General features: G+C 44.7%; 2 protein-coding genes across 2 annotated transcripts in view; both read right to left on the minus strand.

Moving 5' to 3' along the window:
- Tpo (thyroid peroxidase) overlaps window positions 1–21,508 on the minus strand; it is an 81,693-nt gene that overhangs the window by 12,643 nt on the left and 47,542 nt on the right. Inside the window, exons 9-13 of the mRNA XM_041630162.1 lie at window positions 12,988–13,246; window positions 10,884–11,054; window positions 8,663–8,900; window positions 6,631–6,839; window positions 5,198–5,368 (exon numbers count right to left, since the gene is read on the minus strand). Of these exons, the coding sequence (XP_041486096.1) occupies window positions 5,198–5,368; window positions 6,631–6,839; window positions 8,663–8,900; window positions 10,884–11,054; window positions 12,988–13,246 (1,048 nt within the window). The remainder of the gene's footprint in view (window positions 1–5,197; window positions 5,369–6,630; window positions 6,840–8,662; window positions 8,901–10,883; window positions 11,055–12,987; window positions 13,247–21,508) is intronic.
- LOC121432466 (zinc finger protein 431-like) lies at window positions 13,299–18,531 on the minus strand. Its single transcript, XM_041630457.1, has 3 exons — window positions 18,514–18,531; window positions 17,252–17,454; window positions 13,299–13,308 (listed from the first exon to the last, which is right to left on the minus strand). Exons 1-3 carry the CDS (start codon window positions 18,529–18,531, stop codon window positions 13,299–13,301), a joined length of 231 nt encoding a protein of 76 aa, XP_041486391.1.

Consider the following 21,508-nt stretch of genomic DNA (forward strand, 5'->3'; position numbering starts at 1 on the left):
TCCTGCCTCGGTGTCTTTCCTTGTAAGGACCCAGGACCCTGGGTGAGGACCAGCCAGGAGCATCTGTAAAGATTCTATTTTCAAACAGGGCCACATTCAGAGATACTGAGGCTTAGGACTTGAACTTAGCTTTCTTTGGGACAACAGTCAACCTCAGACTCAACATGGTCAATTGGTTCTAAGCAAAAGTCACTCCACTGAGTTTGGGACCATGCACACTCTGAGCTTCCTTGCAAAGGGTTAACTCCGAGAAGTGTGCTGCAAATCTACCCTGAGAGGAGACTGGTATTCTCCACAAAGGAGAAGAGAAAACATGTGGAGGTGGACCACATTATTAGAACTCTAGTGCCACCTGCGTGGAGGACCAAGGTGTTGTTGTGTGTCTGATAAGATGGTGATATTTCTCAAGGGCAGCAGGTTGGGCTCTCAGGTCACCATGGAGATATCTCCACTGATCTGTTTGACCCTGGAAGCAGACAGAAATATCTGCACCCATCTCTTCCACACATGTTGTGTAACAACTATCAAAAGCTATAGACAAGCAGCTTCTATCTACTGGAACCCACAGCTTGAACAGGCCTCATTATACACACCAAATGGATTTTCCTCTCAGTTTTACATGGGTGGTGTATTAGTTACTTTTTTAATACTATGATGAAACACTGTAACCAAGGTAACTTACAGAAGGAAGGTTTGGGGCTGGTTATCATTCTAGAGGGATAACAGTCTATCACCATCATGGCAGGGAAGCCTGCCAGTAGGCAGTCATGGGGGCTGTAACAAGCCACCAGAGGACAACTTGGAATGGTGTAGAGCTTTGAACTCTCAAAGCTCACCCACAGTAACACATTCCAACAAGACCACACCTCATGAACCTCCCCAAACTATGACTGGGGACCAAATTCTCAAAAGCCTAAGACTATGGGAGGCATCTCATTCAAACTACTACATTCCACTCCCTGGCTGCCATAGGGTCACGGCCAAATCTTAATGCAGATTGTGTTTCATCTAGCTCCAAAAGTCTCCACAGTCTTTGAGTCTTAACATGATTTAGAAGTCAAAAGTCTGTGTCTCTTCTGAGACTCAAGGCAATCTCTTACCTGTAAGAGACTGTAGCCACTGTAAACTCAAACACAAATTGCATGCTTCCAACATGTGATGACACAGAACATACATTGTCCTTCCAAAAGGGAGGAATGGCAGTGGAGTGAGAAAATAATAGACCAGAGTGAGACTAAAACCCAACATGGAAAATACCAAATCCCATAGCTCCGTGTTTGATGTCAAAAGGCCCTTGCAACTTTGCTGCCCACAAGATCTGCCCAATCTCAGGCTATTTCCATGCCCTGTGTGCAGTTCTCTTTGGCAGACACTCATGGCTCTGACATCTGAAATATCTCGGTGTCTTTACTGAAACACATGCTTTATTTTTACAGTTTCATGCAATGGTCTCTCAGGGAATCTTGCTTTCTCAAGGACCTTTGTGCAGGGATTCCCCTGCCACAAACTGCCTGACCTCAGCAGCCCTCAGAGACTGTGGAGGAAGAGCCCATGGCCTATTTACTCCCCATATCTTACATTACTCTGAAGCCAGCATCATGTAGGTGGTATCGCCACGTTCAGCCAGCAGTCTGGGATAAACCCTCGAACTCTTGAGCCACATACGGAGCAGTTTTTGTGGTTATTCCTTCCTCGGCCTCTCACTTCCACAAGCCTTCCCTTTGTTCTAATGCAGACAAGGCCTCGCCTCATCTTTCCGTCCCTTCCGTGACAAGCCTGGATTGCAGTATTAAGTTTCCTGATTCTCTTTATCTCTCCAAACTATTTTGCAAAGTATTAATCTCTTCAAACTTTTGTCTTACTTTCTCATTTTCATTGAGGACATACCTAACGGTGATTACTCATCACCATTTAATAGCATCAATATCAGGCTTTCCTAAAATCTTCAACAAATGCCATTGCTTTTCAATTCAGCCCCAGGCAAGTTTTAAGACAAAGGCAGAACACAGTCAGGATGTTGCCAAAATCTCACAATAGTATCATTGTCACCTAGCATCTATTGAGACGGGCCCTGATCCACATAGCTTCCACCACTACTGCCTCCCAAGCTCCCACCAGGGACATCATTAAAGCTCCACTGCAGTGTCCACCACTTTTCTAGTTCACAGCTCCAAAACCTTCCACATTTCTCCCAACACCAGTGTGATTATGTCCGACACAGCAATAGCCCACTCTCTAGTTCTAGCATATGTATTCACTACTTTATGCTATTGTAATAAAACATTATAATCAACGCAGCTACAGAAGGGTCTGTTTGGACTGATTCTAGAGGGTTAATACTCCATCATGTAGGGAAGCATAGCCACAGGTAGGCGTGGCAGCTGGAACAGCTGAGAGCTCACATCTTGAGCCTTAAGCACCAAACAGAGAGAAAACTGCGAGTTTGTCCATAGTGATACACATCCTCCACCAAAGCCACATCATCCTAACTCTCCCCAAACAATACAACCAGCTGGGGACCAAGCATTCAAATGCCCCAGACTCTAGGTTTAACTCATTCTGAGCATCATGGCTGCATTTTAGTGCCTAGATGGGATTTGAGCAGAGAAGATAAAATAATCCCTCCGGATTTCCTATGGTCAGTATTCAGCTTGCTGCTCTCCCTTCTCTAGTGAGTCACATGGCTAGGCACACTGGAGATCAGTGAGATACATCTTCATGTCAATGTACAACAAAAATATTTAGTCTTTCTTTTTAAAGATATGTTTTGTTTCCTTGTGAGTCCTTCTTTGGGTCCATGTAGTTAGAGGTAAGATTTAGTGAGAACTCCTGTACATGTAAACACGTCTGCACTTAGAATGTTTCCTCAATGCACCTTCATCAATTGCATATAAGAACATTCTAAAAAAAACCAATAAGCCAGAAAACACGGCTCATAAAACGAGGACTCCCTCCCTTCTTCCCATCTTGCTCTGCAGACACACACCTCTAGTTCTAAGGTCTCAGCCATGCAATGCTCTTTGCAAGCTCACAAAGACCTTTCTCTGTTCAACACACGCAAACAGGTGCCCTTCCTTCCAGATGGATCAGAATGGATTCTCATCCAACATGCCACTCTGACGGCTGTGTTTTTGTTCAGTGGTGTATCTTAGGTGAGCTTGGCTCTACAGTCCTAGTCGACCCTCCTTCATATGTTCAGCATGGTATTTCATGTGTGCATACATTGTGGGGGCACTAGGCCTTGTGTTTAATGTGGTACATCAATTCATTTAAATAGGCAACACAGGAGTTGGACTCCGTGACCATTCTCACTGTCCACTGGTAGGGTTGGAGGCAGGCACAAGCTGAGTGACCTCAAAGGGCAGAGTAATTAGTTTCTGAAAGCTATCCTGTTGCTCTGCGGAGGAATGAGGCCATGGTCAGTGGTGCTCAATGGGTGTCTCACCCTTCACATGCTGGGCCTTTGCAGTGACGTATAAACCATGCCAATCTGATCTCAGAGTGCTTGGCCCTGAAAGGCTGCTGGTCTGAAAAGAGGATGTCATTTCTTCTTGTCACAGGGTCTACATTGTGAGCTCACTTGTTGCACGTGGAGGCCATGCCACTGGAGTTTTCTACCAACAGGAACACCTGGGCAGCTCAGAAATTAAGTCGATGTCTACTAAGTCCTTGGGACCTGCTGACCATGGTACCCACACTTCCCTAACTTTGGGGAGCCAGAGACTGCTAAAGTGAAAAATCAGGATAAAAAACAGCCAAAGGGTGTGGGCTGGGGACAGAAAAATGATTTCTAGGACAGAAAACTGTCTAGTGGAAGCAGAAGGGGTGTGCTTCTCTTAAGAGCTCAGCAGAGGGGAGCCCTGTGAACTGTCACATCCGCTCACATCCAGTACAGTCAGTGGTCAGCTCAAGTAGTCTGAGGACGGAGAATTTCCCTCAGCTAAGCTTTCCTTTGCAGTTGAAAATCCTAAAACAAATCGACCCAGTGAGCTTACAGAAATTCAGATTTTTAGACTAAATGAAATGAGGTATATAAGAGAGCATGGTTATTCATAAAGCATCACTGTGCCAAACCCTAAGGGTCACACCCTAACAAGACACTGCCACTGGGAAGAACAAGGAATCCTGGCCAAGTGAGCAGTTCTTGTTTGTTTGGTTGCTAAGCCGAAACAACACGGAGGCATTCAGGATTGTCATAATGAAGATTAACTACAGAAGGTGATAATTCAGAGCGAGCGATCTAAGTAGCGGTTGTCAAAAACAACACCTGCACACAGATGTTGGCACTTCATAGAACAGCTGGGCTTCTGTCACTCGTTCTGTGGGCATTCTGTCTTCTGGCAGAGGATCTCTGATGGTGTTCTCAGTGATAAAGTCCTTTACCTTGTCCCCTGGCCCACTGTTGCTCATGATTAGACTCAAAAGAGAATTGGGGAGTCTGTCCATTCCGAGCCTTCACAGCTCACTTTCGTTTGGTGCAAGACGGGGAGAATGGGACTGCATGTTCATATCCAAGTTTCCAGGCCAGGTGGGTGCTTTCTGGAAAAAACTTATTCTCTCTCTCTTTACAAACTTGTCTCTTTACATGTCGAACCCAGGACCCAGGCTCTTCCAACAGAGGTTGACACTCTTGCCAACTTCCCAGTTATCTTGGGGCAGTCCCTACTTTGCAAACTCATTACAGGAAAGTGGATGGTGGAAGCCAGAAGGGCCCGGAAGTGCCCGTTTCTTTCTGCTCTCCTATTACTGGCTGTGAGAAGGACTGGGAAGTGACTGCCTGAGCATGAGGAGTCCAAGAATATAGCTGGGAAGGCGATGCTCAAAAGGGGGAGATAGTTCTAGATCTTTCTATGGGTGCCTGGAGTGAGAATCTTCTCTGTTATTTAATTTGGGGAATGTACACCCTCAGTTCTTTCCACAGCCTTGTCAAGAACTAACTGGCTCTTTTTCGTCTCTCTCTGCCTAAATCACCACAAGTCCAGATTCGAAGTGACTGTCTGCATGTTTTGCCATCTAAAGAAAGCAATGGAGTGTGACGAATAGAGGGAGAGTCTTCTCTTCCAGTGTCAGAAAAACTCTAGGGATACACCTGTGCTCAGAAAATGTCCTGGTGAACGATCTGATGCTCTCCTCTGGGGAAACACAGACTGTTGTTCTGTAATTGCTGTTAAACTCCACACCGTGTGACTCCACTGACCTTTACAGACAGGAGGCTCCGAGTCCCAGCCATTCTGGGTGCATGTGACCTGCTCCTGGCCTTGCAGCTTGTATCCATGGAGACAGGAATAAACCAGGACCAGCTTCCCAGACTCTTCACAGTGCACAAAGTTCCCATTGTCCACCTTGTCTGGGAAGATGCACTTGTCATCTATGGGATGTTGAAGGTTAGAATTCAGTGAAACCACAAGAAAGATTCTTGACTGCCAGCCCTGCTGTGTGTTGAGCTGCAGCCCTCAATTAAGCTTTATTTCCCAATGCCTTGTATCTACAAAGCATTAGGTTGGGAGATAGAGGCTGCAGAGAGGAGGTTTCCTTGGCTCTTGGTCTGGAATGGAAGTGGTTAGTATGTTTGTATGCATGTCTCTCTATGGGCATATACAGCACGCCTCTCTGTGTCTCTGTTGGGAAATGGGTTCCAAGCCATGGAGAAGTGCCTGCCACATAGCTAATTCTTTAGCTCTTGCTTGAATTCAAGACTGACATGGTACAGAACTGAGGTCATATAGTTAACAAAAGAGTTAGCATTTGGTGTGGTTGAGAAAATTCCTCGGTTGCTCAAGTGCTTGTTGTGCATTTGTGAGGATCAGAATTTAGATACCCAGAACCCACATAACAAACAGCTGGACGGGCCTGGCGCCATGGTGCTCTGACCACAATCCCAGCACACAGAGGCAAAGACAAGGAGTTCCTAGAGCAAGCTGGCTAAGCAGACCAACTAGTTCTAGAGTCAGCGGGAGGTAATATAAGACAAAGAGATCAAGGACACTCAATGTCAACGTCAGGCCTCCAGACACAAATGTGTACAAATGTGTGCCCAAATCCATACACATGTGAATACGCACAGCATAATATACCATGCACACACATGCAAAAGGAACAAATGTTTTGTGACAGTGGTAATTCATGAGATATAATTTAGTCTGTCCTAAGGATAGAACTAAAATCAAGGTGAGAACATTGACTTTGCTAATAGTCTCAGGAATCTGTAGGTCCCTGCTCAATCTTCCATCTTTTCTATAGCCAAGTGTCAACTACTGCTGGCTTGTCAATAAGAGCTCATCCACTGCTTCTCAGCTGGGAGGACTGAGCCAGCAGAATCCCAGGAGACTCTGTGGCCAGAGCTCCCTAGTGCTGTTGGAATCTCATGGGTACAGAGCCCATGACAGATAAGGAGAATCTGGGATTGCCAGAGCCAACGCTTGGCAGCTATCAAGTAGTGTGTGAACCTGGACAGGGTACAGATCCATCAACTGTTGCAAACTTCTGGTCTGATTCCGAGTTCTCACTGGGTACTCCCATACCACAGGAGAAGGCAAGGCTCGGTCTCACCAGTACTTTCTTAGGAGCCTCTCTTCGAGAGGTTACACTGACTATAGCGGCACCATGAAGTAACAAGTAGTCCAGAGTCACCTTGTGGAAAGGTCTCCCTCCATGCTTCAAGGTTCATCCTAGGGATGTCTTCACAGGACTCAAAGTCCTGGGGGAATTTTCCAGTCCGGAAGGCATCCACAGGTACCCTGGTGAGGCCGGTGTTGTCACAGATAACCCGCGATAGAGAATGCTTCTCCAGTTCCTGCCTCTGAGTGTCTGTGAAAACATGGCTGTTCTCCCACCAAAACCTGCACAGGAGAGGGCACGTGGGTGGGCAGTAGGATATAGTGCTACCTCTGTTTCTTCCTGCACTCACTATTCCCATGGAGAAGATGGTCAGGGGGTGAGCACAGCATCCAGGGGCTGTGAGAATTGGGCATTAGAGAGTGGAGAAAAGAAGGGTATGGGCCAGTCTGTGGAGTGGGGGCTGTCTGCAGGGCAGCATAAGCTGACCAGCTCCACTGTGCCTGTTTGGGTGCATCCCTGCCTCAGAAACAAGTGGGATAACAGAAAAGTCAGCCACAGGAAGAGGTGCCGGCCATTCAGCCCAAGGTCCAAGTGTTGTTCTTGTCCTTCCCTCCAGGCCAGGACTGACAAAGAAAGGCAATAATGTCAGTTCTTCCTATGAATGTGAATAGCATGGACAAAGCTCCAGTTTCCCATAGCTGTTTACTGTATAAAGACCATCTCCATTCCTAGTTGGGAACACATTCTTGGCTTGTGGGAAGGAACTGAAATCTGCAAAAGGGCTTGGACAGCATGGGAAGGAATCTTCTATCAGTTGCCTGATGGAAGAGTTGCCTTTTGGGGACACTCAGTCATAAACACAAGAGTTAGGAATCACCATATCACCACAGCAGCTACCAGAGCCTCTTGGACTTTGCCACTGGACTTGACCCAAAGACCATGTCATACTCAAGGGAGTCCAGGAAATGACCTGCCTCCAAAGTTTGTGTCTTCTCATTCCCTAATTATGTCAAGCTATATGATTTTTCTAAAGATATAGTTTCAAAGGAGATAAACTCCCCCAGGATTTCTTCCAGGTGTCTCATCTCTGTGAGATGCTGTGTCCCAGAAATTTACGGCAACATTCATAGCAAAGGTAAGGAAAGAATCCTAAGGCTGTGTCTAAAAGCTGAGACACTTATGAAAAGCAGTCTTATAGGGAGAGAGGGATGGATGGAGGCAGGCAGGCAAGAAGACAGAATCTAGTATAGGGGTAACTATCTAAAAGAAAGAAAGAAATGCTTCCTTTGTTCTTCCCTCGTGCTTCTATGATTCTAATGTTTCACCGCATACCCTTAATCACCATCTGGTGTCAGCTCATGAGGTGCACAGGTGTAACACACCTGCTTTCTCTCGCCCCCTCTGGGGGAGCTCAAAATTCTAGACTGAAATGGAGGAAGAAGCAAGTGCAAGACAGGCAGGAGCCTCAGCCAGCTGTGTGGGGATGGAGCGGGAGGCGTGGTGGGGAGTGGGCCGGACTCTTTTCAGCCACATTCTGCTCCTGGGTACCAGCTGGGATCCACATCTACATTAAGGCAGGGCTACCTGTCCAGTGTCAGCAGTGCCAGCGAATGGCCAAGATGGACACGATAGATTGTCACAGTTTGAATTTTGTTATGTGCCTTCTCATACACATGACTAGTAATATGGGAAAACAACAGTAATATTTCTTTTTCTTTTCTTTTTTTCCGAGATAGGTTTTTTTTTCTGTAGCTTCGGAGCCTATCCTGGGACAAGCTCGTATAGACCAGACTGGCCTCTAACTCACAAAGATCCGCCTGCCTCTGCCTCCAGACTGCTGGGATTAAAGGCGTGCACCACCACCGCCCGGCTACAACAGCAATATTTCTAAGTGAACAGGATATTCTATACGTCTTGTGGTCCTTTTGTTTGGTGTCAACATTGTTTTAGGGTTGGGAATGGTTTGTTTGAGAGAAAACCTTCCCAAGGTCACATATAAGCGCTTGATCCCAGATCTAGCTGCTTTACATGAGCCTTATGTAGAACACTCTGTTATATCCAGCATGCTTTGCCCCGAATGGAGAGGCTTTCCACAGGTAATCACCTGTCTCCATCCCTCAGGGCTTTCATCTGTTTCCCAATGATACATGCAAACAGAGGGCCAGTGCGGGCCCCCGGCGGGAAGGTTTCAGCCAGGCCTCCCATCCAGACGTCGATGTTGTCTGTGTGCTTGTACAGCTCCATGATCTTGTTGACCACAGTTTGGTTGGTAATGGCCCTGCTCAGCTCAGCTGGTGTTTTCAGGCGTGACAAGCCACAGAACTCTCTCCATTCGTTGTAGCCTGTACAAGAAAGAGGGGCTAGTTTGTTTTTACAGGGACTTAGAGTTCACTAGTCTACCCAGGGTTGATCCCTGGAAGCTAGAGTTGCAGAGACATAGCCCTGTCTGCCATTCCCTGATGCAGAGTGACCATTGTGTTATTGTGGTATGACTTTCAAACCTATGGGGTTTAACAAAACAGGCCATGCAGCACAGACTTAGGGGTCTTATAAAGAGTGTATTTTGGGGGTGAGTTAGGATAGAAAGGGTGCCAAGTCAAGATACTTTAGTGAGTTCATACTATAATTGGACCAGTCTTCTCCTACTGAACTGTGGTGACAGCCCCACCCTCTTCAGACCTGTTGATGCTCCAGGAGGACACTGAGAGCTTATGGAGAACAAGAGCACACACGCGCGCGCACACACACACATTCACAAGCATAGGCACTCTCTTATACACACAAAGTGAAGAAAAATCAGCAGTGGGAATTTAAAAACTGGTTTGTGAATGCTGCCATCCGAAGGTATTGAGTCAATCCTCAATGATAGCAGCTCCCTCCATTCTGATTTAGGAGAAGCTGGTATCTATTTAATGATGGTGGTGGTGGTGGGGTGTGTGTGTGTGTGTGTGTGTGTGTGTGTGTGTGTGAAAGAGAGAGAGAGAGAGAGAGAGAGAGAGAGAGAGAGTGTATATTTATATTTGATACAGCTAATCACCGTACCACCTTTTTCAGAGTCATAGCTCCTGAACTTCCTGGCCAACGAGTCTGTTCTATCTCAACTCAAGGTCTGTTGTACATGCTGGACCTGGTGAGGGACAACTCTCTGGTCATCCCCCTATTTTTTCTCTCATTCCAGATGGGTCACCTCAGTTATCTTTCTCAGGAGCTATATAGCAAGGTAACAGGCTCCTCCTTTCCTGTCTACCTAGTTTTGATGAATTCCATAGCATTTCTACTTCATCACAGTCTGTTTTAGGGCAGACCTCCCAGATCCCACAATCTTATGACAAGCAAAATAAAATCGGTGGATTTGATTTATCCAGAAACATATATTCCCACTGCTTGCCACAGAGGTTGGAGAATATTTCAGTTACTTCATTAAATATCTTTCAGGATCATTGAAGAATGAAAAGCAATTGAATTACACTCAAAAATTGGGAGAGAGATTTTTCAAGGGCCACATGTAGCAGCTGTATACTTCCACAGCTCAGATAAGCAGGTGCACCTAGAGTTCAGGGTGGTGTACAGAAGGTGTGTGGTCTTCCAATACAAGCAAAGGGTCCCTTTTCTGTATCTTTCCTGTATGGATTTGCTCTTCAAACCCAAGTTACTCTCATCTTTTTGGTGGCTGTGGTGAGGGAAGAATGACACAGGACAGCACCAACTACACCCTACAATCATAGTAATAGCCGCTGAACTTGGGGGCTTTTTCTGCTGCATGTATTTAGGATACTGGCCACTGGTCCTCTGAGTGGGCCACTGGGTTAGACAAAGCATCAGTGTAGCATTTCCTAGGGAACCCAGGGACTCCACAGACTTCTGTGGTAGGGACTCCAACAGGGTCCTGGGTGAGTTCTGTAGTTGGATGCCCTTCTAAGACTGGGATTTGTCCCCAGGCCATACAAGGAAACACACCAGAAGAGGCATCTTGGACACAAATCATAGAAAGGCACACAGACTCTTGTGTGGTTCTCACAGGGTGCAGGGCAGTCGGTTTACAGGTAGATATATAGTTATAGGCCTGGCACATACCTCTTATCCAAGTTACCAGGAAGGCTGAAGCAGAAGGATCATGAGTTTGAATCTAGCCTGAGCAACGTAGTAAAAACTCATATAAAAACACAAAAGCCAGCCAAGCAACTGAACAATAAAACACCAATCTATTCCTCTGAAGCTGGCAGTGCAATAGACTTGTGGGTGTGTTTCACTTTACCCCAGACAATGAACCAGAGAGTCCTTCCCCCAAAACATACTGAGGCATACAGTCTAGAGACCAGACAGACCTGGTAAGCCATGGTCACGGCCCCTCTGCAAGTTAAGCGATGCCAGATCCAAGGTGCCAGCATTAGACAACACGAAGAGCTTCTCAGTCAGCTCCTCATTCATCAGCTGCTCCTGTACCTGCAGCTTGGCTGGTCTTGCCAGGAGGCCTCTCACGATTGGGTCCAAGCCACCTGAAAAAATAATACACAGGTCAGTGAGGTCCCTAGGTCCCTGCTGAGTTTTGGGGACAATGGATAGATTCTCAGTTATAAAGCAGGTTTATTCTTAACCATTGTCTGTGCAGCTTCACCAAATCACCTTTCACAGTTTTGAAAGTGTTCCAGGTTCTTTAGGACACTGTGGTTATTGGCAACTTAGTGCTGAGGATGCACCTTCAACACCTTGGGGCCTAGACACAGGCAGGGCCACATTACTGAGATTCATCATTTATTTTTCAGCAGCAAAATGTTTAGAGAAGTAGTTCTCAACATTCCTAATGCTGCAATCCTTTAATAATACAGTTCCTCAAGTTGTGGTGACCCCCAACCATAATTTATTTTTAACATTACTTCAAAATTGTGATTTTGCTACTGTTATGAATCATAACAGTGGTTTCAGGTGAGACCCCAGGGAAATGGTCTTTTGACCCCCAAAGGCGGCATCAGTTTACAGATTGAGAACTGCTGGTTTAGAGCCCAGAGAAATATTCTCTGGACTCCACTGTGTGGAACAGTAAGATGCGGCCTGGTTCTGGTAAACTGTTTCTCACGGACCTTGCTCTGTTACCAACTGAAGTCTGGGTCACCTCATAGAAGGCCTCAAAGGAAGCAAACCACCAAGCTCCCAGGTCTTGCCTACCCTTAGCTGTCTGAATTCAGAATTACATGCAATAGCATCAACTAAGAGAGGCCAGTTACCTTAGGTGCACACCAAAGGCAAATGTACAATGTATTTTGAATTGGGTAAGGTGACTTGGAAGATCCCAAGCATCTCTCCTCATGTTCTGCATGGTAGCAATTTTATTATCAGTGGTGAGAGAACATACTGTCAGCTGCCATCATCTCTATCCTCCACCATCCCCGAACGTACTCTTGAGACCGTTTAGAAATTATCAGAGGGAGAGAAAGAACATGGGAATAAGAATAGAAAGTAAAACTGTGGAGTAGCATGAAAACAATCCCCCAGAGAACTACAGGGTTTTTTTTCTTTCATTTTTACAAAATGCATGCATCCTGCAGCTCACAGTGCTGGTCTCATCAGAGAACAGGTATAGTTCTTGGTGATGAAGAAATTGACAGCACCCCTCTATAAGGCATGACTACCAGGACACTACTACCTGTCTGTCTGCTGAGAGGGAATGGGGAGGGGGGAGGAGGTAGGGGAGGAGGAGAGGGAGGGAGAGAGGGGAGAAGGAGAGAGAGGGAAAAGGAAAGAGAGAGAAAGAGAGAAGAGATAGCGGGAGAAAAGAGTGTAAGAGAGGTGAGAGAGGAAGAAAAGAGGGAGAAGGAGAAGAAGAGTCTGAAAGAGGTGAGAGAGAAAGGGAGAGAGCGCGCACTCTATATCTAGATCATTTATTCTGAGTACTGAAGAGCTCCAGATGTGAGTCAAGGCATTTCTCAGGAAACTTCACCTTCTAAAAACCTTTGAGCACTGCCCTGGGGAATGGTTCAATCAGTAAAGTACAATGCAAAGCAGGCCCAAAAATCTGAATTTGCTCCTCAGAACCCAGGGCAATAATTGTAGGGTGTAATGGTGAGAGCTTGTAATTCTGATCTTGTGGAGGCAGAGTCAGCGATTCTTGTGGCTTGCTGTTCGGTCAGTCTAGATTAATTGGTGAACTTCCGGTCAATGAGAGACCTTTCTCAAAGGAAGTAGATTGCTTTTCTAAGGATGACACGGGAGACTGTCCTCCAGCCTGTATTTGCACACACATGCCCCAGAGCACAAAAAAACATGCCACATAGGTACATATGTGAAAAAGGCTTTGAATATATTTATGCCCTCTAAATAACACTGAAAAAGTAGATAGCATTAGCTTAACCAGCCAGCATAGAAGGTAAAGTCTCATGCAGGGCCACCCTGGGTGTGCTTAGCTATAGGCTCATGTCAGGAGTACGGGCATACCTTCCTGGATCAGCCTCCAGGGCCTGAAGAAGACATCATGCAGCTGCAGCCTGGGGAGGTCTGTGTGGTCCTGGAAGTCAGTATCTAGCCGTCTCACCAGTGGATGGACTGCGGCGTGGCCAAAGCGGAAAGCAGCAGTAGAGAAGACATTGGAAACGGTAGGGTTCACAGTGGGGTCGTAGCCTTCATAGGGGCCCACGTACTGCCTGAAGGCATCGGGACCCAGGATCTTGGGGATATAATCCCTCATGGTGATGATCTATAGAGAAGGAGACAGGTGTTCTCTGAGCAGGGAAGGTTTTCAGCAAAGCTCAAGGATGCCTGCAGGCCAATTGGAGATCAAAGATAAAGCAATAGGGAGAAAGTCTGCCTGGGCATTCTTGTGATAGAACATCATAGGATTGGTGAGCTTCCAAGAGAAGGACACAGTCCACAGATGCAGGCAGAGGTGTGGGGGGACATGCCCATCAGGTAAGGCACAACCCATAGGAACATTAAAATAAATACAAGTAGCAAAGAATACAGAAATCTGAGAGCATCTTTCCTGTTCATTGAGACAGTTATCACTTTCCTATCAAAAATAGGCCGCTGGATGATTAATGTTCAGGTCAGCAGAGATCCTCAGATATGCAGAACCACACCCTCTATTTTACAATTATTGGGCTTGTGTCAGGGCATCCCAGAGGAGCCTCACCACCAATATTGCAGAGATTTACTCAGAAGAAACATGCAACCATGGCCCTCACTCATCACATTACTTTTGTATCACGTGAATGGTCACTTGTGGTTCCCTGTGCCTTCCTTGGGTGACTGGCCAACTCTCACTTAGTCTAGACTCTGGAAGAAGCAGTAGGGAAAGAGACTCCTCCTGGGATTATTCCTGGGACTTTAACCTCTGTAGAAACTCCGTACATATTCACAAGATACCTACACTTGCCAGGACATTCTAGCTGCTTGGAAAGAAGAACGAAAAGTACTAGGCCTACACCCCTCTCCCTATGGAGCTGACAAACTGATATCCACCATTGGCCAGGCCTGGAAGTCAGCCAGGGACAGAATCATCATAGATTCTTCTCCTAGGACAAGGAGAATGCAGCCAGCTCTGGGAGTGGGAGCTCTTACTGCCATTTAATGCCCCCCCACCAGTACAAATAAATCCTAACTTTGGGCCACCTCCTTGAAAACAGCAGGACTTTGGGGCTCCTGGTCTTGTCCTAAAACTATCCAAAATCGCTTTGGCTCTGCCCTCACAGGTACTGATGTGAGGTTCTTTGTGGGAGCACACAGCGATTAACAGCAAACCGTCTGTTTACACACGCCCATCAGGCAAGGTTAGAGCTACTCGGTGAAGTACTTTCACTCAGTGTTAATTATAAGCTCCAGTTTCAAAGTTTTGTATATCCTATTTCTACTTTTTTTTCATTTGCAAATAGGATTTATTATTCAAATGGTGCAATTTTGTTCTGTCTTTAGTTGACAACATGTTTATCCTCTGAAAACACAATAGCTCACTAATGTAATGCATCAGCTAATCTTATCTGAGCATTAGGGAGATGGCTCAGTGGGGCTTGTTTGTGGAGGGCAAGGCTGGTGACCTTCATCACCATATAAAGATGGCCAAAAGTATACCCTATGAATTTGTCTTCTAGTTTTCATATATCTGCCATGAGCTAAAAATAGATATCAATACAGAAAAATTAAAAAAATAAATTACATCATCAATACATTTTATTTGTCATCTCTAGATAATTCTCCGAGAAGGCAATGGCTCTTCAAGAAGAAATACCAACTATAAGTAATGGAGACAAGAAGCAGCATGGAATGTCAAAAGTATATACATATTTCCATAGCACATTGTCTTAGAGTTTCTATTGGAGTGGAGAGACACCATGACCATGGCAAATCATATAAAGGAAAACATTTAATGGCGTGGCTCACTTACAGTTCAGTTTAGTCCTTCATAATCATGGAAGAAAGGGAGGCACCATGCAGGCAGATACGGCGCTGGAGCTGAGAGTCCTTACATCATGATCCAAAGGCAGCAGGATGCTGTCTGTCTCTGGGCATGACTTGAGCATATGTGAGAACTCGAAGCTCACTTATACATTGACAAACTTCCTCAAACAAGACCACACCTACTCTGACAAGGCCACGCCTACTAATAGTACCACTCCCTTTGAGGGCCTTTTTCTTTAAAACCACCACACACATCAAGGTTTGTTATGAGATACACAGTTGATGGCTGATTTTCCTACTTTATTACATCTCTTCCATTTAGATGGAAATGCTGCTTTGGATACTCACACGAGGTGCTTAATGTTTCTTATAGTCTCTTCTATCAAGTATTTTAACATTAGCATCATTAAAACATGTTCACAAAGTGAGACATGCCGGGGGTACTCGTCTTCCCAAGTACTTGTACTCAGGAGGCCGACACATGAGAATTATGAGTTCAAATGGAGTCTTGATTAATCACTGACAAACAAGCCAGGCTGGATAACAACATTTCAAGGGGATTTGTGAATACATGAACATAAAACCAGTAGACAACTGACTACCCCTCTCTCACAGACACCTTGACTTGAAAAGTATGATCACACATTGGCCCATATTTAATTAAACAATGGACCACTTAGATGATGGGCATCCAATTCTATAGATAGCAGCAAAAAATATATATGCCAGTAAGTAAAAGTACAATCAAATATACACTAAAGTCACTGAAGGACTATAAGGAACACAAAATGAACTTGGTTAAGTAGATTTGCCACGCGACACACTTTAATATATAACTCATATGTTGCAAAATGGAAGCTGCAATGCTGTGATCTCACCATTGGTGCTTAGTGAACTTGGTATTAATTTACTTACTTCAAGAACGTGATGAAAAAAGAGATGAAACAAGCTTTTTGTCTCCTTGAAACTGAAGATAACTGTCATGTCCAAAGTCTTTATTGAATTGTTTACATAAACAGGACTTTTTCTTTCTATGAGTTCTCATCTCTTTCCTGATGTCAAGTTTATATATTAATGCTTTAAAATGTTTACAGGGATAGACACATGGCCAAGCAGTTAAGACAAGCTCATTCCTAAAACCAAGGTCAGGATTTTGACAACTTGTAACACTTGCTACAAGATCACATGGTCTAACCTTCTTGGGAACCAGCATACATACATGTATTCAGAGACTAGAGAAATGCAGACTTCACCACATACATTTCGTTCCTAGGGTTTCTCTCCAGTATGAATTCTTTCATGACTTTGAGGATGAAGATGACTGGGCTATACAAAGTCTTTCCCACGTTCATTGCATTTTTAGGGTTTCTCCAGTATGTATTCTTGTATGTATTCGAAGATGTCTATGACATGAAAAGTACCACACTGACTACATTCATAGATTTCTCTCCAGTATGTGTTCCTCTATGTATTTGTAGAGTACACTGTGTAGAGAAGGTTTTATCACATTCATTACATTTGTAGGGTTTCTCTCCAGTGTGTGTATTTTATGCCTTTGGAGACCACATGAAGGATTTAACACATTGCTTACGTTTACAGGTTTCTCCCTAGTATGACTTATTTCATGACTTGGAAGATGACTGTGGCATGCAAAGGCTTTACCATATTGAATATATTCACAGGGTTTCTTTCCGGTATGACATCTCACACATTCATGAAGATAAATTGGCTCATGTGAAAGATCTATCACATTCATTACACTGATGAATCTTTTCACTGGGATGAATTATTTTTTGACTTTGTCTGATTGTAAAGCGGCATCAGACCTCAAGGTTTGATGGCTTTCTTTATATCCATATTCTTCTTTGTTGTGGGTTCCTTTTTGTCTTTGAAGATACCTGTGATGGGAAGAGCCTTTATTCCATGACTCACATGTGCAGTACCTTCTTTTCATGTGAGTTTTTCACATGCTTGAAGAGAACTGGAAAAACTCAGAGTTTTACCACTGCTTTCAGTCATGAATTATTTTTCTAGACTGTGAGTCATACTACATTTGCTTGCTGAGTCAGGACAAACAGAAGAATTTCCACATTCCTCGGGCTCAAAAGACTCTTCATCCGTGAGTTTTTGATGTATTCTCAATGAAGTTGGAAAACCAATTAACTGCAAGGTTGTATCATATTAATCAAGTCTACTTAAAGTGGGGGATGCGATATATCTTCTCATTTTTCAAGGAAAGAGAAGTACACTGCTTCTTTACACACTCCTGTTCTCACAAGACCTCTATCCATTGTGACATCTGGAATACCTTCCACATCTTCTATAACTTTTACAGTGTTCTTCCATATGCTCTTCCCAGGTGTAGCCTATAGCAGTGAGGTTCCTGAAGGTTTCCAGCATCACATCTTTGCAGAGATTCTTCTGAAAAGGATCCACCAAAGCCCACTCTTTCCAAGGGAAGTCGATACAAACATCATCATAGGTCACTGCATTCACAGTGCGGCTGCCACACTTGCCCAAACTCCCCAGACAGCAGAGCCCACAGTGCAACTCATGGACCAACTTCTCTCATGTCCACTCTCTTATCTAACCCAGTTTAACATAGGCACAGACCTATGACTAGAAATAGACACATAAAACACAATCCACTACAGAAACATACACACAGAACAGGTGCACAACACAGTTCAAACTCAGAGACAAACACTCAGACATACAACACACAAAATACTGAGCCCAGATACAGTATACACAGTGCACATGATTTCCTAACCAGAGCTGATAGACACCCAATGTGTACCTCTGTGTACACACAGGTTCTGGGATATTTGGACATTTCTATGGGGCTGGTAAAGATTTTTAGCCCCTGATGTTCCCTGTCTTCATGTCCTCCTTACTCCCAGCAACCCATTGGCTAATGCCTGGTCTTTAGGTGCCTGAGGCCATGGTAGGGCAGGCACTCCTGGGCTGCCCCTTACAACTATGCACAGGAGAACAAACTTCCTTCCTTATTTGTTAGATGAGACTGAGGTCATCTTCCTGTCTGATTTAGGGTTTCTGTTTCTGTGGTGAAACACCATGACCAAAAAGGAAGCTGGGGATGAAATAATTTATTAGGCTTACATTTCAGCATTGCTGTTCATCACTGAAGAAGTCCGGACAGGGAAGGATCCTGGAGCAAAAGTTAGCACAGAGGCCTTGGAAGGGTGTTGCTTAGTGGCTCACTTCCTATGGTTTGCTCAGCGTACCTTTTTATAGAACCCAGTGCTAGCAGCTCAGGCACCTTCCAATATGGGCTGTGCCCTCCCCCATTGATCACTAAAGGAGAAAATATCCTACAACTGTGATATGGGAGGTGATGTATGCTGTGAATAGGTTTTATTGCCATTGGTTAATAAAGAAGCTGCTTTTGGCCAATGGCTTAACAGAATATAGCCAGGCTGGAAGATATATAGATAGATAGATAGGGAGGGAGGGAGGGAGGGAGGGAGGGAGGGAGGGAGGGAGGGAGGTGGAGTCAGGGAGATGTCATTTGTCCTGCTGAAGGTAGACACAGGGAACAAACTTTACCCGGTAAGACGCAGCCATGTGGTGATACACAGATTAACGGAGATGGGTTAGCTTAGGATATAAGTTAGCCAGAAATACGCTTAAGCTTTTGGTCAAACAGTATTGCAATTAATATAATTTCTGTTGATTCAGCTCTGGGCATCTGGGAACAAACAAGCAGCCTCCCCCAACACAGTTGGATCTCAAGGAGGCATTTCCTCAGCTGAGGCTCCTTCCTCCCGTGATTTTAACTTGTGTCAAGTTGACACACAAACCACCTAGTATACTTCCCCATGGTGTTTCTATGACAACACAGGGGCTATGCCAAGTGCCCAACACAGAGCTTGTTCTAACCTGACAATGAAGGAAGGTTAATATAGAGCAGTGGTTCTCAACATGCCCGATGCTGTGACCCTTTAATACAATTCCTCATGTTGTGGGGACCCCAGCCACTAAAATTATTTCATTGCTGCTTTATAGCTGTAATTTTGTTATGAATAATAATATTAATAGCTGATAAACAGCCCCTGAGACCCACAGGTTGAGAACCACTGGAATAGAGTAAAATAACTCATCTCTCCATAACAACCCAGTGAGACTGTGGAGTAAATGCTGTGTCTGTCTGCCTGCCTGCCTGCCTGCCTGCCTGCCTGCCTTCCTTCACTTCCCTCCCCTCCCCTGCCTTCCTTCCTTTCTTGTATGGTTTTCTATGTCACAAATGACATAGAAATGACTCACAGGAATCTTTATTTAAGATCCTCTGGTTTTTTAAAAAGAATCCTAAAATAGAGTTTCTAAAACTGGCTCTTAACCTAGACAACAAAGGGTGCCCTCAGAGAGACACACAGGGATCTACATAGGGAGGAGAAAGAGACACACAGGGATCTACATAGGGAGGAGAAAGAGACACACAGGGATCTCCATAGGAAGGAGAAAGAGACACACAGGGATCTACATAGGAAGGAGAAAGAGACACACAGGGATCTACATAGGGAGGAGAAAGAGACACACAGGGATCTACATAGGAAGGAGAAAGATACACACAGGGATCTACATAGGAAGGAGAAAAAGACGTACAGGGATCTACATAGGAAGAAGAAAGAGACACACCGGGATCTACATAGGGAGGAGAAAGAGACACACAGGGATCTACATAGGAAGGAGAAAAAGACGTACAGGGATCTACATAGGAAGGAGAAAGAGACACACAGTGATCTACATAGGGAGGAGAAAGAGACACACAGGGATCTACATAGGAAGGAGAAAGAGACACACAGGGATCTACATAGGGAGGAGAAAGAGACACAGGGATCTACATAGGAAGGAGAAAGAGATACACAGGGATCTACATAGGAAGGAGAAAGAGACACACAGGGATCTACATAGGAAGGAGAAAGAGACGTACAGGGATCTACATAGGAAGGAGAAAGAGACACACAGGGATCTACATAGGAAGGAGAAAGAGACGTACAGGGATCTCCATAGGAAGGAGAAAGAGACACACAGGGATCTACATAGGAAGGAGAAAGAGACACACAGGGATCTCCATAGGAAGGAGAAAGAGACACACAGGGATCTACATAGGAAGGAGAAAGAGACAAGAGCTCCTGAGTAAACTGGGAGTATGGGGGTCACTGGAGAGGGTAGAAGGGGAGAGGGGAGGAAGGCAGGGGAGTGGAGAAAAACATACAGCTCAATAAAAACAATCAAATAAAAAAAAGAAAGCAGACAATGAGGAGATCAAGGCAAGCCTGGGCTATATAGACTCAGTTTTTTTTTTTGAGAAATCTAATACTTTTTATTCAGAAAGTTAAGTTGAAGGAGTTATGACTTCAGATTTGAATTTCTATAGTAAAAAAAAAACCTATTTTAAGAAGGAGGTGAAATGTTATGCTCACAAAGAAATCCAAACAAATAAAACCAAATCAAAGAGCCACATTATTTTCAGTGACATATGGAACTATTTACAAATATTGTAATTAATGGGCCACAAAGGAAGTCCCAACCAGATTTATACTTTGCAGATTATATATTTAGCCACCATAAAATTAAACCTTCTACCTTATAGACTCAGTTTTAAAAAACCCACCTTCTAATGTAGCTATGCATTCAATTATTCCCATAATCCATTTTGAGAAAACGCTTGAGATGCCATTGATTGCAAAGTGTGTCAGTATTTCACATATAAGTAAATAGGGAGTATAAATGTTAACTAGAAAAATCTTAAAACAAGTCTGAGCATGGATGGATAGATGGGTGTCGTCCCTGACAACCTGGTTCTTTTACTGCAGTCTTGGGTGTCTGGGCAACTCTGCTCCGCAGTAGCTGGGAACCTTGGGAAAAACGCTTCTTAGAAACTGCATGTCTCGGACATGAAGCATAGCGACTTTTTACTCTGTTATTGACAGAATTAAACACGACCTTGTCCTAGTATTAAGCAAGTGCCCAGTGCTTGCTTAGCTATGTTGCTGATGCTGTTGCTACAATTCTGGCAAGCGTGGAAATCAAGATGTTAAGGATTCTTAAATGCCTTTCCTTAATCTGAATGAGTTCGCCTAGTCTCAGTTGCCAAACCTTAAGACGTTATTTGAGGTAAGCAGTCATGGCTCTGCTTGCCCGGTGCCTGAGCTCTCTACAAACAAAAAGACATCATCTTCTAAGATGGAGCCACAGCAAACCTCCTAAACTGAAGAACAACCCGACCCCAAGGAGCTGATAACTCAGTCACAGTGGGTAACAGTCTGCATAATGCTTTGTATGACATTTCCATGCTCCTGGCTCATTTTTGCTTAAAGGGAGAAACCCACCCACCATCTGCTTCCCTGCTTAAGATCCCAAGGTGTTGAGCTGACAACCTTTGCCTGGGAGAAGTAACGCAACTCAGTATCCTGTTGTCGCTGCGTGTTTCCAGACAGCTGGTGAGCTCGGCTAACAAGAGAAGGGAAGATGGTCTCCTCTGTGGACCAGACCTCCGGGAATGAGTCACCTGCCACTGCCCATAGAGGACGGCTATGGA

Source organism: Microtus oregoni, unplaced genomic scaffold (assembly GCF_018167655.1).
Source record: "Microtus oregoni isolate MIOR12 unplaced genomic scaffold, Mior012 000034F_ref0000314, whole genome shotgun sequence".
Classification (NCBI taxonomy): domain Eukaryota; kingdom Metazoa; phylum Chordata; class Mammalia; order Rodentia; family Cricetidae; genus Microtus; species Microtus oregoni.